This window comes from Acipenser ruthenus, chromosome 11 (assembly GCF_902713425.1).
Source record: "Acipenser ruthenus chromosome 11, fAciRut3.2 maternal haplotype, whole genome shotgun sequence".
Lineage (NCBI taxonomy): Eukaryota > Metazoa > Chordata > Actinopteri > Acipenseriformes > Acipenseridae > Acipenser > Acipenser ruthenus.
The window spans coordinates 27912997-27932435 of record NC_081199.1 but is presented as its reverse complement, the minus strand read 5'-3'; the positions used below and the strand labels follow the sequence as shown (position 1 = coordinate 27932435).

The 19439-nt window shown below is 36.6% G+C and overlaps 1 protein-coding gene across 1 annotated transcript in view; it reads left to right on the top strand.

The window, feature by feature from the left end:
- LOC117426954 (partitioning defective 3 homolog B) overlaps nt 1-19439 on the top strand; it is a 242904-nt gene that overhangs the window by 137228 nt on the left and 86237 nt on the right. The window contains exons 13-16 of the mRNA XM_034045222.3: nt 671-800; nt 3741-3894; nt 5372-5484; nt 9221-9265. Coding sequence (XP_033901113.3) covers nt 671-800; nt 3741-3894; nt 5372-5484; nt 9221-9265 — 442 coding nt within the window. The remainder of the gene's footprint in view (nt 1-670; nt 801-3740; nt 3895-5371; nt 5485-9220; nt 9266-19439) is intronic.

The window sequence follows — 19439 nt, the reverse complement described above, 5'->3', positions numbered from 1 at the left end:
ATTGTTTTTGTGAAACATCAGTCATTTGTGAGGTTTTCGATATGGAAGCACATGCCTGCCAACTGAGCCATCTATTGCAATTGAGGTCTTGTCTTTCCAAAACTGACTTGTTTTGTTCTCGGACCTCCTATCATGTCTTTCTTAAAGAGAGTGGATGCTTGTGGAGTCAGGAGTTACTTTTCATGATGTTAGCTAGAAGTGTCATTTTTTTTTTAAGAATGTGTGTCAGATTTTTTCTTGTTAAAATGCAGCCCCTCTTGCCATAGATGTATTTATGTTAGGTGTGATAAAGTATTGTATTATACAGTATCTGTAAAAGGGTTTCATCTGACAGTTATATAACACATTAAATCAGAAATCAGTAGAGATGTGTGATTGTTATACTTTGATATACTTTGTTACCTTTGGATTCCATACATCAAGAAATATAAGTATAACCTATGACGTTTACTTCCTTGTGTTTTAAGATTATACTTGTGTGTGTGTGTGAAAGAAATTGGCTATGGTATCTAAATGTAGCCAAATCAGCTGTACTGAAAATTGACTTCCTTTTAAAGGTTAGGGTTGTTTATCAGGACTATTCTTTGTATTTATTATTATTATTATTATTATTATTATTATTATTATTATTATTATTATTATTCACAAAAATATTTTCTTTCTATTACAGGAGCATTATGATTCTGGAACACTTCAGAGCCGAGCTGTTGACAGCCATCAAGGTTGGCAATCAACTAATAAGCCCTACGACCCTCTCCAACCAACTATGGTGACTAACAATATATACGAAAGGATAGTTGGTAAGTAAGGATTTGTGATTTAAGTGATCTTCTTATATATTTTTTCCACGATGTATACCTTTCCTTTGAGTCTCATTTATATTCATGGCTTAAAAAAAATCTCTTGTTACAGTAATACAAAAGTCAGTAATACCTAAGTGATACATGGTAATCTCAGCACAGCTATTGAATTTACTTTGAAATGACTCCTTTAGGTGATGTGTAGGCAGCGCTGCAGCATTCAGATTTGTGGCTGTAGGACGGCTGACTATGAACCCAATACAATGTCATGATATATCTACTTATTGTAATTAAGAGACAACTAAAGCCTCAGAAACAGCATTCTGCAAAATAAGCAGGTTTTTAGCAGTTCTTCCTCCACCAGCAAACTGACATTCATGCTGCCCTGCGTGATCTGATTTGGATGCATGCAGACCTTAAACTGTCAGCATGTTGGAATAAATCCACAGCTTTATGATAAAACTTTAACATAATAAATTACTAAAGGTAGGAGGCTGTGTGGTCCAGTGGTTAAAGAAAAGGGCTTGTAACCAGGAGGTCCCCGGTTCAAATCCCACCTCAGCCACTGACTCACTGTGTGACCCTGAGCAAGTCACTTAACCTCCTTGTGCTCCGTCTTTCAGGTGAGACGTAGTTGTAAGTGACTCTGCAGCTGATGCATAGTTCACACACCCTAGTCTCTGTAAGTCGCCTTGGATAAAGGCGTCTGCTAAATAAACTAATAATAATAATAATACTAAATAAAATGCATACTCCAAGAAAACATATTTAGAAAAAAAAAAATACAACACAGTAGAGAATTCCTTGATACAATAATCTGTTTTATCAGGGTCTTAATGCCATAAGGCAATTTGCAATATTTTTTGTGAAAAGAAAAAATCTGACTTAATGCTACCAAACTAGTAAAAGGTACAGCGAAGGTGTTTCTTACTAGTTTTGCAACAATAACATTAATGGTGCAAATTGTATTTTAGGGACAAGATCTTGATAAATCCACCCGAAGTTACTGTATTTAAATTGTTGTCTGAGACCAGGTGCCTTTACTAAAGTTAGTATTAATTAACTTGAGCAGTCCAATTCAAAATAAAGAGGAACTAGATTTGTAAAAATACATTACACATCATGGTATTCGTGGTTCGATATGTATCATGATAAATGTAGTGATCCAGATATGCCGAGGCTACTTATGTAAGATGTAATAAGAGGAAAAGGTAATGTATTATTGATTCAAATTTCAAGGAGACATCGTTAAACATGTATTCAATCCAGCAATATATCTCATGGAGATCTTTCAAGAGCCAAGTGCAGGTGGGGCATATCATTTTGAAGAACCTTTAGTATGAAAATGTGTACTGTAAAGTGTTACTTTACACTTAATTAGGAACATTCCTAAGTACACGAATGTTGGTTTGAAGGCTTGAAAAAAATGTTATAGGCTGTGTGGTTAAAGAAATGGGCTTGTAACCAGGAGGTCCCCGGTTCAAATCCTACCTCAGCCACTGACTCATTGTGTGACCCTGAGCAAGTCACTTAACCTCCTTGTGCTCCGTCTTTCGGATGAGACGTAGTTGTAAGTGACTCTGCAGCTGATGCATAGTTCACACACCCTAGTCTCTGTAAGTCGCCTTGGATAAAGGCGTCTGCTAAATATATACTACTATGTGGTAGACATTCCATGTATCCACCACCTCTGAGGGTTGTGTCTGAGTTTACAACTGACTAAAAGATCAAACAGTGTTTTAGTGCTTGAAGTAACCTCTGGCTGCATGAACACGACATTGTAGAAACGTTGGAACATTCAAGAGGATTTCACAAATTTGAAAACTGTTTTAGAACACATATTTAATCATGTTAGGGCAACGCACTTTGCTAAAAACAGACGATTACATGATATTAGTGATTTTCTGATGTATTATTATCCAGATTAAAGCCATAATCTCTGATCTATAATCTCTGAAGCCAATATGGAATGTCATATATATATATATATATTTTTAAAGAGTGATCCAGACTGAGAAAAGGATAAAACTGAAGGGGTATATTATCAATCCTAATTCCTTCAGGGAAGTTTGAAGTTTGAATTATCAGTGTCAGTCGTGGATATGGAAGCACCTGCCAATCAAGCGCTTTCTGTCAGCTCACCATCAAAGCCTATCACATCTGCTGTCTTTGCAAACCAAAGTGTTGTGCAAAGGCCAGCACAAAAAAATGTGTGCTACATATCACAAGTGTTTCTTGTCAATCCCCTTATTTTGCAATTTATCTTGAATTTGCAAATGTTGACAGCAACTTAATATGACACATGTCAAAAGAATGAGGTGCCATTTTACACATTGTTGTAGCTAGGAGGCCAAAACAGTTAACACTACTGCATCTGCAGTAACACTACTGCATCTGCAGCATCTGCATATGTTTAATAATAAAAATACTGTTGCATTTAGGACCTGTTCTGTACGTGATGCTAGCTTCTTAGATTAAAAACACATTACTGATCCAGTCTCGCCCTTAACTACGTGCTGTTCCCCTATAGTGCTGCTTTTTATCTAAAGACATCCTAACAGTGACATAAATGTTCTTACGTCAAGGTTTTGAAATTGTTAGAAGCATTAAGAGCCCTCGCCCTCCATCAAGTAAACATATTGACCGTTCTAAAGCACAAACAAAAAAGATGATCATCAAGGTGATAGTCATATATCCTTCAGGCTTGAGAAAAGCTGGGTTTTTAGTGTTCAAGTACTGATAAAAACTGTATCTCGAGTGAGCAGCCGGTGACCCTGGTTTCATATCCTTGACCTACTGAGTGAAGACAGCCAAAAGGTTTTAAAGCCATCTGATTTAAGAAACTCATAGCAGCACATTGGTTGCCTTGAACTCATGTGTGGAGTGTTGGTGTTACACAACAGTATAAGGAGTGACAGTGTTTCTTCTTATAACCTTCAGTGAATAAGCCAATGACGAATGGGAGACATGAAGACGACGAGGAGGAACAATATGGCGAGGAGGATGATGACCTGCTACCCCCACCGCTTCCACCCCACCCTAACGATGAGCTGCTAATGCAAACAACTCCTCTAAGACCAGAACACCACAGGAGGTAACACGGAACCCTGCTGCTTCAGCTTAATGCACTGCTACACGTTCTCTCTGATATCAAATATCAGTTATCTTAACTAAAGTATGCTGCTGCTTCTTGTTTAGACTCAATTGTGATGACTTTTGAAGTGGTTTTGTGATGTAAACCAATGTCCACAGGGTTAAGTTGAGACCACCAAACTGATTTCAGTGAACCCAGGCAAATGAATTATCATGCCGCTCCACCCACTTATCTTTTAACTGTCAAAACTAGGTGTAAAACATTTGTCTTCCAAAAACAAATTTTGACCAGTACTGTATTCCCAGAAAAACAAATGTCCTATTTATAGCCGACAGTCCATGTGTGTAATATATGAAGTGTCCAATTCAAGGATCCAGCAAATCTTTTCTAATTGGGTTGAGTTGTACATGTTTTCTGTTAATTGTACTTTGTTGGTTAAATTAGCGAGTCAAGCCAAATCACATTTCCCTTCTAATTTGTTTACGTCAATGAGTAGGCCTGCAGTCTAGGGCTAGCATGTCTGTACCATTAAGATATTAAGATGTTATTAAGTTCGAAATTGCATTAATAACTGCATGAAAAATAGCTATCTTTAAGCATTATCTGCTGACAAGGACTAATAGAATGCTTTTAAAGTGGTAATAGCCAACAAAATAATTATATTAGCTATCATGCACTTTAATTTGCTGTTAGGTCTCAAATGTGCAGTTTGGAAAACTACATTTTAAAAATGACAACTGCTACTACACAAGGTTTACAAAAAGCTTTGTTTGCAAACCTTTTTTGTAGTCATTTTACCTGGAGAGTAAAATTGCCCACACCCTTTCAATATCTTATTTCCTGTCAATACTAACCAGCTGCTAACCCTAATGATTGACTTGCTTTGACACCCTAAAACACTGCGATGGTGAAATGACCCAAAGAAAGTGAAACAGAAACAGTGAAATTAAACTTTCTTTGACCTAGTTTAGAACCAGATATCAATTTAAAAAATGAAAACGATTCAGATCTATATAGCAAATGGAAGTGCAAGAACAGTTACTTTTAGTACAAGCAGGCTGTTCTGTGGGATAGTAGTGTAAACAAAGACTGTTTTCACCAGTCTGTGTCTCAGAAACACATGAGCAATCCTGTTTTTCCATGGAACCACATACATGAATACTACATAGATAGACTACAGTACTATTTAAGTCAAGTATCAGAATGGTTTGGTTGTCTGGCAGATTGGGTCAAACACATCAGAAAACCCCAGTGTTTGGTCTAGGCTAAAAAGAAGAAGAATGTCACTAAAAAGATGCTTGAGGAAAAGAAATTGCAGCTGAGACGAGTGTTTTAATCTGAATCAACAGAAACGAGAAAGCGGATTAAAGACGTGTGGTAGTGGGGAGAAACATCACATATCGCATTTCATTTTATTCTTTAATTGCTTTTTGGTTTTGTACTGATGCCTACTTATTTCCTGCTATATTTTTCATAGCTTGGAGCCCGGTGTGACGGCGCATTTGAAAAAACCTCATCCAGGCCTGGATCCCTCGCAGCAGCAGCAGCCAGAATATAGCAAACTGAAGACTTCCAAAAGCATGGATCTTGGTAAGTCCAGTTGTAGCTTTTCACTGAAGTCACAATACAATACATTCCATGATATGCAAGTCCCAGTATATAGCCTGCCATTATACACAAGACAGCCTTGATGGGATCCCTTGCATTATTTACAATAAGGTATGTTTTGTAGTACTGATTAGTGGTTATTGTTTAAAGATAAACCTTAATTGAGGTCCTGGTGGAACAGTCATTAGAGATATAACATTATAACAACTAATCCCTTTGCAGGAACATCCATCTGTTAATTGATAGAACTGTTTTAGTATTTTTTTTTTTTTTTTTAATTCCACAAGAGAAATTCTGAATCGCCTCATTCCATTTTCTTCTAACTTCACATTACATGATTGTGGAATTCCCTTTTTAATAGATTGATAAGGAGTTAAAAACCTTGTGTCTTCTGAAAAAAAAAAATTGTTGATTGATGGAAAGAATTTCAGATTTCTCTAGACCTCATTTTACCCAGTACTATAGTCTCATGTTTTATTCTCAGCACAGTTAAACCCACTTCCACCCTTCCCAGTATCTGATATTTTCTTCCCTGTCATTTCCAGATAAAATTAAAAAGCAACTACTTTGATAGATAGAACAAGAAATCTCTTTTTTGTATTAAATGGCAGTGGACGGACTTAAGTGCACCTTATAAATACAGATCAATGTAGCACTTAGGCACAATACAATACATTTAGACTGTACACTGAAATAAATTAAATCAAATAAAGTTCCCTTAATTTGTGTTTGAACAGAACCAAAGTAGAAAAACAACAATTTTGAAATACATGATGGCATTTTAACAACCAATTGGAAAGATTTTTTTTTATTATTCATTTATTCTGTTAACAAAATAAGCCAAGATTGTTTTTTTTAAGGGATCAAGAGAATCGTTGGTTTCTCTGCCAAAAAACCTTTCTAATTATCTCTGCTAAAAAATAATTTGCATGGAAAAGCAGTCTGGTAAAAATGCTATTCAAGTAAATTAGAGTAGCCCTAATGTAAATAGTGTATGTTATTGAGAAAATTGCAGCCAATACCTTTACTCACCTAATCAGAACACCCCCAGAAGAAAACAATGAACACCCCTTTTCCTCCAACTAAATGGAAGCTGAAGATAGGAATATGGTGTACAGAATCTAGTTTGTATCAGTGTTGAAGATATATATTTTAAATGTTTGTGTTGTACGTCAGTAAATTCAGATTTACTTACAAGGCCAACAATGTGCCCAGGAGCATGAGAAGTTCCTTTCAAGTGAAGTGCTAGTAGTTTAACACCATTTTTAATATAGGACCGATGGCTCCATTGGTGTAAAAATTGAATGCACACCATAAAAACTGAATACTGCAGCACATTTCCAGATATTAGCCTAGGATGACCCTATTAACTTTTTTTTCATTAGACAGGGAGTGAAGAATATTTCATTTTATTAAAACACTGGATGCGGCAGATCTTCAATTACAGTTCATTAGGTTTCCATATTGGGTTGCTTCACCCTGATAGACTAGCCGGAACAACTGATAAAGCACTGATTGTGTTTCATTACAGGAGAAGAATATTCTTCTTTTCTAAATCTTCTGCAAATACAAACGTTAGTATCTACACTGCCCATATAACTTATGATAATCCTTCTCAGCTTTGTTGGCATACTCAGGTTCTTTAGAATGCATGGTAAGGTTGCAGTTATAAATGCTTATCTGCGTTAAGATTCCTTCTGTTTTTCAAACCAGACTGAAATGCTGCAGTCATCATTTTGGCTAAAATAAAATCTAAATTTGGTATCAAATCCTATCCCCGGTTGTTATTTATTCACTACTGCACATAACCCCACTTTAAGCACCTGGATTATTCCTCTAACCATGCAAGTTTTTTTTTCTTTTTTTAAACTGTGCTTCTGCTATTTCTGTGGCATGTTTTTTCTCATGTTCCTGACTCAAAAATTACAAAGTTACTCAGAAATAACAAAACCATTCTCTCTCAATTGGTTTAATTGTTAAACCCTCTTCATATATTCAAACCGGACAATAGTATCAAGTGGATCCAAGAACCTTAGCTATGCAACTGCCTAATGTTGAGTACATGCAATTCAAAACAGCTGGCCCACTGTCCTTGCACCTGTGCCAAGTTAGGAAGCACACAAAAAGTATGTGTGTGCTTTAGGCAAAACCAAACGCATGTCCTGGACCCCTTTCAAAGTGAAATGCAAGGGGGAGGTGGGAGAAGGGCAGGTAATGGGCACTGCCCTAATGTATTCTGTTGCAATTAGGGCAGAGCTACAACTTGAGTATCTTACAAACAACAGAGTAGGGTATTGATTAGTGTCTGCTGAAGCAGCTTCTTCTATCATTCTTGGGTTGTAATGAATCCACCTCTCCCCCTTATAAAAGGAAAAACTAATCTGTTTGGACAAAAAGACAGTCCTGTAAATCTCAGTTAAGGTGAATTAGTTAAATTAAGTCAAGACCTGCATAGCTTGTGGGAGTAAATAAAAAATGACAAGCACTTGACTATTCTAACCATGTGCTACCATTACATTAAATTGGGCACCAGCAGGAACGAACCAGCTTAGAAGCTGACTTAATGTCTTATGGATGCATATTAATCAGTCTTGGCATCATATAGAGTGCTATGACTCCTATTATTTTTTTTATTGGTTTAATTAACAGCAAGTTTTATCAGAACAGACCTCTTGTGTGGCCATGTATTTTGTAGTCTACAATGAGGGGCAAACAAGCTGCAGTTCTTGGTGGTGTTAAGCAGGTCCCGTTATGTCTTTAGATTTTGTCTAAATGCTCGATAGCGTAATCAAGCAATCTATAAAATGTCTCGGATCACAACAGTGTTTGCTGTCAGCTTAACACAGAAAAACAGATAAGGTTTGGTTTATGGTGAAATCTGGGTGTAACAGGCACACTAAATATAAAACCCTTTAAAAAGTTACCCCCGAGATAGCATCAGTACCCTTTACTTTAAACCCTGTCATTTGCCATTGCTTTTGGTCTCAATTTCTGTCAAAATATGAGACCTACAATTTTACTGCAGGGAGTGGCTTGATATAGTGTATCATTATACTTTTAATCATATGAATTTAGTTTACTGTACTTGGCTTTGCAGATTAGATGGAAAGTGGTCAAGTTCTACAAATATCATAATGGCCCACATGTGACCGTATGTGAAAACATAATTGACGAAGAACTTGATCCACATAAAAAATAATTCTACATTCTTTCTCAAATTTCTAAAAAATGGTGGTGTTACTCTGTTCTGGCAGCTACTTCTCCGCCTGTTAAAATACTGTTTTATTCATATTATTATTCTGTCAAGATAGCCACTTCATTGTGTATATTATAGTGCTAGATACAACAATATGCATTAAAAGGAGCTCAATACAGAAGTGCATTTTTAAATGATAAAAATGGGCAGTATATGTACGTTTATGCCTGAAACTAGTGGATTTGCATAGTAACGTCCAGTGTCTGGAGGATTTTTTTAAATGTTTATCACAGTATGAAACTGTACCTTAGCACTTGAAATATAAGCCTTACATACTCTAAAATGATTCCCTAAGAGCATTATAACTTCTTGAAAGATGCTGGGAGAGGTTTTGCAGTTGATTTGCATTGATCACAGTTACACGTTTTACCACGTGTCTGCAATTATCCGTCGTTAAAAGGTAACATGAGTTGAAAGTTCTCTGATCTGTGCGTGGTGTCTTTTGCTTTTTTTTTTTTGCAGTGGCAGATGAAAGCAATGTTGGATCACTAGCTGGACATAAGTCAGGTAAGGAATGCATTTCTTCTCTTGTAACGCTTTCAGAAAAACATTCAAGAAACAACTGGCTCTAGTTACTAGAGCGTGGTGATTGAAGAGTGTTCTAATTAATGCAAGGCTCCAAATCTCTCCCTATGATAAATTAGGACTTAATGCTTGGCAGTGACCGTGCCACATGCATGCAGAATGTAGTCATTTATAGAACTCTCAGAAATCTGCCTGCTTAGATTTAACTGGGCGGTGGGGGTGGGGGAGAGAGTATGTTGATACTGTAGCCCATGAATTTATCTGTGTCCGCGTCCTGAGTCATTTCCGAATGAATGCGTTCGTGTTGACAGATAAAAGTTCTTCATGTGTGATACACAGCCCCTGCAGCTGGGGTGGAGATGACGGAGTTGGGGAAACCAGAAAAGGTGATTCTTTGAGATAGGAGGTTATCAATTTGGGGATTACCCTTTGCCAAAGATTTTTCATATTCAGTCTATAGATCCTGTACATATCCAAACCCCCTCATCACTGAAAGCAGGCCACCTCCTTCAGCTATTGTACAAAAGGTTTTGCATGCCTCGGCATGTTGGTCAGGGTCTGATCATCTAATCAGGCCTCAGAGTGTATTGTATTGAAGGTTGGGGTCGCCTTGCCTGAAGTCATCAGTCAAGTTCATCCTATTGGGTCTTAATTAGCTGAGTTGTTTGGGCAGGCCAAGGTCACATGGCAGTAACAACATGTCTAGAGATGTCAGCAACCAGTTCAAACACCACAGTGGGGACCGTCACACTGACCTTTCTTGGCCTCACTAATACCTAGATCTTTAGCTAATTCAGGCCTCCAGCCAGAGAGACTCCCACTTACTACATTAGAATGTGCACAACGCAAAGATGATATTTAACCCGTGTTATATACTAATGTTAATGCAGCTGTTGACCTGCAGTGTGTGTCAATTATACAAGAAGTAGTATCAGGACAGTATTGTTACACAAGCAATTAAAGAAACCTTATATTCTTTTGGTAAAGCTTTACCAAAAAGAGTAAAAGGTATCCTTCTGGAAGTGTCTGTCGTATTTCTTTTGGCCATCAAGGAAAAGAAAAAGTCGGTTCTGCTATTTCTGTGGCGTGAACTTTGACATCACCCTTCCTTGTTATTTAGCCTTGTCCCGCTCACTGGGCACCCTCTCGTTAACCCTTCTGCTCTTAGGGGTTATCTGCATTGTACAGATGCCACAATACTCAAGGAAGAAGGCAAGCTGCTGTATTTATATAAAGACATAATAGTTAACCTGGTGCAATGTGATTTTTTTTTTTGTAGCTTATGTGGCGGTTTCCAGTTTTGTACCAACTGTGAAGCCCTTGAGGCAATTACACTTGTTTTTACCAGATGGTCTTTGTTTCAAAGTGATTTGCTTGTATTTCCACCCACCCAACCTGGGCAGCATGGAAATACAAAGACCTTTTACAACTGTATGTCATTGTGTACTGCCTGAACCATTTTTAGATGTATCTGTCCTCTGCTTCAAAGTGCTTTGTGGTTTCAAATGAGATTTCTAGACAAAACTTTTGTCTGCGGCACCGGTTAGATCTGGGTGAAGTTTGCCACAGTGATATGTTATCTGAAAGAAGTTAATCTAGGAGTTCAGTGGAAGGAGAACAGAGATGAGTTATTGAATGATTTCTGTGTAACTGTGCTAAGTGCCTGCATCTGAGCCCTTCCACTTCAAACCTCTTTGTAGGAAAGCTAACCAAAATCTATCTCATTGACTTTCGAATACAGTAGTGTATAGTCTAGATTAGAGTAATACAAAGTTGGTGGTTGTATAAAGATAATTTCAGTGTTCTGTATTTCTTCCTGGGAACTGTATCAAACTTGCATTCCTAAAAACACTGTTGAAGTTTTAGACGAAAACATGATTAATGATTTTAAAAAATCTGTATTTTTCTTTTGACATTATTATTTTCTCATCAGTTTTATAAAGCCAGTAATAACATGTTTAATAAAACAATTCATTTTGTCCTTTACTGATGTGCTGCCTAATGTTTATTGACAGTCTGCTGAATGCATTGCTGACATGGCGATTTCAGTGACACAGTGCTTAATAAAGCTGCAGCATACTTCTTTATGAGCTTTGACATGTTTAATTAGCAGGATGGGCTAAAAATCCTTGCCTTTTTATTTTAATCTTACTAAAACCTCTCTGGCTATTGGGTTATAGACATAAAGCCATCATAAAGACATTTGCAAGAAATGGTGGTGACATCTCTGCATTGCTGGTCTGCTGTCTACCAGACTCTTGCTATCATCCTGTCATGTGCTTTGCTAGAATGTGCACTTTCTGTATGCTATAAATCGGGTTAAAATGAGCTTCTTAAACTTTTAATGAATCAGTACATCTTTACTCAGACTTCACATTTGGTGCTTCTGGTTGAAGATGTATAGCTAGGAACATATTGTTTAACTTTGTGTGCAGTTTTGCTGGTTTTAGATGAGCCTGGAAACGTGCATATGGTGTTATGCATCTTTTTGTTTTATGATGATGATTTGGAGATTTTTTTTTAAAGCATTTTAATGAGAAAGTGGTTGAGGATTACATTGTATTACTTGTGTCGGTACTTGAGGTGACTTAAAATATACTTTGCAGAAGGATTGCCTTGACTGTCCCTAAGGTAAAGCCAAAAAAGGTATTTTAAACATTGCTCCATGACTGTATATCCTTGACAAAAACATTCCCATTAACAGGCTTTTTGTGCCACTGAGAATTGGGAAGGAAAGGACTGGTTTAAACACTGCCAGCATGTCTAAGCTTACTTCACTCTGCAAATGTATTACATGTTAAGAAGACTTGCAAGTAGATGGAACTGCTTCTAAGCTTATGGCTGACATGTGTTGTTGGCAGGAACTCCAAAAGTACTAAATCTGGTATATAATCTTTAAGTGTCTTACAGTGCATGTTCTTAGTTAAATTCCACATGTTTTCAAGCTTCCCCCACCCCTACATGGAGGAAAAGCAAAACAAAAAAAAATATTTCTTTGTTAGGTCATGGCAATGTTTTATTCCCAATTTTTTCTATTATATTTATTTGCATAGATTATACCAGGCAAAGACAGCCTTGTATTACGTTTAAACCTCTGCTATCACTGAGTTTGTCTCTAGGCTAAATTAAAGTCTTGTTCACACTTTCATTTTTATACCGGTATTGTTGCGGAACAACCTGTATAACCACATTGATATGAAACTCATCATGGGGGGGGGGGGGGGAGTGAAGTGAAGGCTAATGCCCAGCCTGTTTTGTTTGAACCTTTTATTTTGGGCCCCGTGCTGTGTTTTGTTTGTTCCTGTTTTTGTGTTTGTTTTGTTTAATAAAGTGTGCAACAACGCTTTAAAACTGCAGCTTTCTGTCTTTGGGTCTAATTCCTGCCAGTAACCAGTCTGGGCTGTGAGGCTACCCTGTCACAGTTTCCCTTCATACCAGCAGACTTCATAACTTTTACCTTATTGAGCAGACAAAAAAAAAAACTCCTGCTTTGTTGCATTCCTATGAAAAATGTAATGGTTATATTGTTTGTAAGCTAAGAATGCTGATATGCTAAACGTAGGGTAGACTGTATTAAGGAGATAAGTCACCAGAGCATTGCCCAGACAGTTGGAAGGGAATGCAGCTGAGGTATTAAGAATCATGTGCTTTATAATGCTTAGGATGAGGCATCCTCTAAAACCTATGGGAGAGAGAGAGAGAGAGAGAGAGAGATTATTGTGGATAATTTGGCCTTGGAGTTACTGATTTATGTTATTAGTGGACTCCGCAGATCTCCAGTGTGCTCTTCTTCTTTTATCACACCGATGGCAGTGTAAAGTAAAAGCAAAATACTATGAAACACATCCTTTCTTATGTGAGTTAGCCAGCCTCATGGAACATACGATGTAATTGCTTGCATTTATTGTGAAGTTGTTAAGGTGACCAGATCTTTAAGGCCTTAAACTGGGACAGTATGGAAATATTGTGAATAACTTCCAAGCTACAGGGAAACTAAGGTTTTTATTTTGACTTTGGCAATGTTTGATCTAATATCATATTGGAAGTGAATGCAGAGACTCATGGTGACATTCAGAGTGGAATATTTTACTTTCAAAAACTTTTTTTGTGAATTATCTGATTGTCTTTGTAAGTTCATTTCTACACAACAAGTATAGTTATTACATTACACAGTAGCTATTCAGTAATATAAAATGCAGAGATTCTATTTTATTGCAGATTACTGCTGCAAATCTAGTCACTTTTCTGCCTAAGAAACTGCATCTTCTCTCTTTGATTTCCACTTTCCATCTTGTTAAATATCCCATCTTTTGACTGTGTGCAATAAATGAAGCCCACTATCAGCTTTTCTGAGTTTTGTTTAGAAGCTGCCCTGATTGCAGAAACAGGAATTTCCTTCTGAAGTAGTTATTAAGTCTGGTAAATAGTAATCCAGGTAGGCAAACCCTTTAAGTTTCTCTGAATAGTTGTATTTCCAGATTCCCCTTTAGCATGTTGTAAGCTGACGGGCATCAGTTAAAACAGAAAGAAACCTGTTAAAAACGTGTTAATTGCAAGATGTCATTTCCTGCCTATTCCATTTTTTAGTACCAATCAATGAACATGAGAAAGAGTCTTCTGACAATCTAAATTAACTACGCATTTTATGAAGGCTAATTTCTTTGCTGATCTTGGCTGGAGTTTATTTTTTTGAGTCAACAGTATAGGCTGAGACATGGATTAAGATGTAATAAGATTAAATCATATTCCTTTTTTGATCAAATGACATGTTGTCACTTCTTTACTTACGAAAGGAATACTATTTAATCTTCCTTAATATAAGCATTAGCCTGTGTAAAATGCGCAGGGGAGTGTTCAGATTGTCAGGAGACGCTTCCTCATTATCATTGACTGGTACTGAAAAACTGTATAGACAAGACAGAAAATGGCATCATACAATGAACACGTTTTTAACAGGTTCCTTTCTGTTTTAAGCGATACCTGCCGGCTTAAAACATGTTAAAAAGGACATTTGGAAATAAAACTATTTGAAGAAGCTTAAAGGGATCAAACCCGCCCCCAGCCCCCCAGTAATTTGAGCCCTGACGTCCATCTTTTGCTCAAAGAAAAACATGTTTTTATCAATGTGTTGTTTTTCTTCTATTAAACTAATAGCTGTGATAAAGTAAAATACTTATAAAATACCTTATATAGCTGTCACACATATGCAACAGATAACATTATTTTTTTTTCTTAAACTTTGCAGGATAAAATATACTTCTTTTGTAATACATTTAACACAGAAATAAAAATAAGGGGTCACCAAATTAAAAAAAAAATTATCCTGCCTCTAAGGCAGCTTATTTAGATCTTTTTTAAAGAAGAAAGGTAAAATGAAACAAGGATGTGGTTCTTTTTTTTGTAATTGTTTTAAACTATTTGCATCATACAGTACTCAACTATCAATGTAAATATTTTTTTAAATGAATTAAATGGGCACCTCGAGACCTGAAACTATTTGATTTCATTATTGCTAAAAACAACATAAAATATATATAAAGAAATGTTCTGAAACTTTTAAACTATTTTTACAACATGAATTTTACAAATGTGAAAATAACTAATTCATAAATTATTTTGTATTATTCTCTATATGTTTCTTAGAGGGTACCTGTGGTGAACTGAAAGCGAAAATATACTTATTTCAATAGAAAATATGTTTCCAAATACTTTCATCATATTTTACAGCCCCTCCTATTGTTGTGATGAGCTATTTTGATGCATAAAGTGTTCAAAAACGACTAGCTTCAGTGCACTGCATTGTAAACATGTCAAGGTAAGGTGACATGACAGCGCTGATTATAGCCTATAGCTACACACGAAGCAAAGTCGTTTGCACGCAGACATACAAATGTCATGATGAAGATAATAATTCCATCACAATACAATGGTACCTGTATGATCCATTATTGTTAGACTACAATAGTTTAAGCAAGAGTCTTAGTTTTAGCAAGAGTCAGTGGATTAACACGCCCGCAATTCTCTGTGATTGGTTACAAATATGAACGTTGACTGTTCAGTAATTCTCCATATTTGCACGGCGCTGTACAGACGCTTTTTAATGCTACTGATCATTCAGCCTTCCCTTTAGTCACATCGAGTGTCATTGTACTGTAATAAGTTAGATATGGTAGTAACACAGCAGCCTGCATTAATATACAATATTCTGTTACCGCTGCGACCACTGAGAAAAAAACGGGACCAAATGAGCATCCCAAGAAAGGTTCTGGGGACACTGGGACCAGTGTTCCAAAAGTGGGACTGTCCCGTCCAAAACGGGATGTCTGGTCACCTTCAGTTCAGTATATATTGGATATGCTTCAACAGGCAAAGTGTTACTTAAACCTATAAGGCCAGGCTTTCAAGGAAGGCAAGTCTTTTCTTGAACACAATAGCGGTTTAACTTACGCATACATTTTTTTTATATTCAGACATATATTATTTCCAAGGTGAAACTGTATTATTCCAGAGGCTGTCATAACACCAATGAAGGCATTAGCCGGAATGTTTGTACTCTTGACTTGAGTTTCTTGTAGTTTGCCTCCGAATTTATGACTGATAGTTTGAAGTTTTGGATATTGTACTATTTTCATAGTTCTATTATGCTTGTACGTAGAAGTTATAAAGGTCAAGGGCTGGATTAGCTGTGCTTCAGAAACCTGTATGAGCTGATGTCTTAAGAATGGGTTCTGCTTTTAATGGTGTAATGGTTTAACTTTTAAAAGTGTTAAAAAGCCTGCTTCTGTCAGTAGAAAGAAAACCTAGCAGTGGCTATATCCTCAGGCAATTTTTGAAATTCTGAAATATCAATTTGTCCAAACCACTAGGTGGGTGTGTTTGGAAACAGTGATGTGTTTTGTTTTGATGGCTGCAGACAGGGAAGCTGCATCATACTCTATTGATGTAAGCCTCAGTAGGAATGGTTGGTAGTGCTGAAGATTTAAAAGAGCTTGTGGTTAACCACAGATGCAAACTTATTAAGTAACTGACTTGACTTTATACCTGACACCCAGTAATTTGCTATCATTATCCAGTTTATTCAGCACAGCCTTCGTTGATTGTGCTTTGTTGAAGTCTCTGGTCATAAAAACGATACAGATCTTTTCACAATTTCACTTCATGTTTACAAAGCATTCGATCAGAGATGCAGTTTGCCTTGCATTAAACAAAACAAAAACTCCCATTTTCTAAAATATTGAGCATATGGAAAGGTCCCCTCTTGGTCATTCTCCACCAATTCGATTCCTAGAAAACCCAACACACAGTATTACTTAAGTTATAAAGGACAAACTCTATAGCTGCGTTGGCAAAGCTCCAGAAAATAAATAACCTTACTTGAGTTACGTTCAACTCTGTAACCAGGATTGATGCCAGAACTACTGAAATGTGTTTTTTTTTTTTTTTTATTCCATGTTACTTGGTTCAACATCTATTTGAAAAAGTAAAATTCAATATTTTCATGTAGAGAGAATCCCACCTCTACAGACCCACCTTCTGTTTACCATTCCCTCTGTCTCCACTGTACTCACAACAAACAAAGCCAACATGTTCATAGATTTTTGTGCATTTTTTTTTAAATACCCTTTCTCCACTTAAAATGGTACATGCCACATGCTTGCTATTTGCTCCCTGAGTTTTTGAACCTCTGTGCAGATTCCCCTCAAGGAGTTCCAGCCGCTTTACTTATGTCTGAAATAAATGTATGAAAGAACTACTTATTACTTACAGGTTGTAAATTAGCCCGTGTTTGTGAGTTTACAAAGCATGATTACATGCGCGGCAAGTCTTTATTGCCTGATAACTCATAAAACACCCAAGTGGAAGTTTTACCTGTCTGTCCTTTAATGTGGACGGTCTCTTTCTTTAAGACATACCTTCTTTCCTTCCTTCCAGACTAGTAGCAAGTGTGATCCACAACAGACACATCTGTGAAGGTAGACAGAAACTACCACGGCCAGACAAAACAGCAGCAATAATCACCTTGAGGTGGTAAACACGTCGTAGGAGTTCCTTTTTAACACTTGCTTTACAAGCTTGTCTGTGGCGTGCCCTTAAAGCAGCTTAATTCCTTAAACTAAAGCTGCACAGAAATAATTACATTTGTGACAGAAGTTTGCATTTCTAACATCACTTCTTTTAAGATAAGTCCCTCTATTTATACCATTTGAAAATAAATCCTTTTTATTTCAATGCACCCTTCATACAAGTTTTTCTATACTCTGAAAGAGCTACGTTAATTTTTGCATGGACACAATGGTAAAATACTTATTTTCTGTTTTTATCTTATACTAGCTTGTAAAGCAAATAAGGGTTAAATCAAGTGTAAATACAATTTAAATGGTGTTCAGAAGTGTACAATGATATGTCATTTTCTCAGTAAAATATATTTATAATGGTAAGAGTTAGAGTTGTAATATACTATTTTTAAGAATCATAATTGCAGTTAATTATTGCTAGCTTTCCTTGGAGCATTATGAGATTAGCTGCTCGTAATTTTGCAAGAATTACCACAAAAAAAAGCAAGTCAGAGCAAACTGCAGGTTTTTTCCTTAGGATGTATTTTTATAATACATACTTTGGATATTTGTCTTTGTGGGTCTTCTGATGACTCAGTTTATATATATGTTCTTTGTGCCTGATCACAACTGTTTCAGTTTACATTATAGTACTCTGATAGAGGTTATCACTCGGATAATTACTCTGTCTCCACAGGAAGAATTCTTTGTAAAGCCGAGCTCATTAACAATAGCTCCTGTCTCCCAACAGGATTTGTGGGACTGGATTAAGAGCATTCTCAGACTTGTGAAAGCCAGAGCAAATAAATAGGATAGTTTATGTTGGTTTAATTTGGTGCCAAATGAATTCAGATACACTATTTATCTAGTGGTCTGGCTGCTTTGGATGTTGTGGCTGGGTTTCGATTTTGTTTTTAAGTATGTTTTTGCAAAAGCTTTGCCTTTTCTTGAACTCTTATGCCTGCAGCGATCAACTGAGAAACCATATTTCACTAGCACAGAAATGAATTCTTCCCAGATGTGTTTGCTTATTTTGTGGAACAATAGCTCCTTACTGTACGCTGTCTAAAACAACTTTCCGTCCCCCATCCAGAATCAGATTGGGGAATGAATGTATCCTGACAAACCCCTTTAGTGCAGAAGTCAGTGCTAGGAATCGTATGTAATTCTTACAGCTTAGTGTAGTTGGACAGATAGTGATACACATTATATTTCCTAATGGTTCCAATCAGGTATTAATTGAAATATTTTGTGTCATATAATTTCAAAAAGGAATATTTCAAGATAAATCTTGTTTTCAAGCTGTAACTTATTCCAGGAGCATCAGTGCTGTGATTGATTTGTGATGATAAACTGTGAAGCCTGCTCCTGGCTCAGCACTGCCATTCATCACATGCATCTGCAAGACAACATTTAAAAGGAATTCAAATTGTAAAAGGGATTAAAGGCATCCTATTTAACCCGGCATCAACCCATATGCTGTTTAGGATATAGGACTTACCAATGTGTAGTTTTATTATCGTAGGTTGTTTAGCTTCACCTAGGCACCCATTGACTATACTTAACCAACAAGTAAACAACTATTTGTTTTTTATTATTATTATTATTATTTATTTCTTAGCAGACGCCCTTATCCAGGGCGACTTACAATCGTAAGCAAATACATTTCAAGTGTTACAATACAAGTAATACATTAAGAGCAAGAAATACAATAACTTTTGTTCAAGCAAAGCACAAGTGTGACAAACCACAATTCAATAATATAGCAGATAATAGTGATAGTTACATCAGGATATGATTAAATACAAAGTACTACAGGTTAAACACTTGGCAGATTACAGTATTCTGAAGTACAGGATTAAATGCAGTAAAATAGGGGGCAGATAAGAGCAAAATAAAGCACATTTACATGAAGGGTGATAGTGTCCCAGGATACAAACAGAGGAGTTTTGCTTAAGTTGTTTTATAGAAGCCTCAAACTGCAGCCTGCCTTCTACACTGGAATTTCTTTTTTTTTTCCCCATACCATGCTTGAAGGTTTGAGCCCTCAGTCAAACATTTCTCTGAAGTATGAGATGTTCCAGGACACCCACTATTTACTG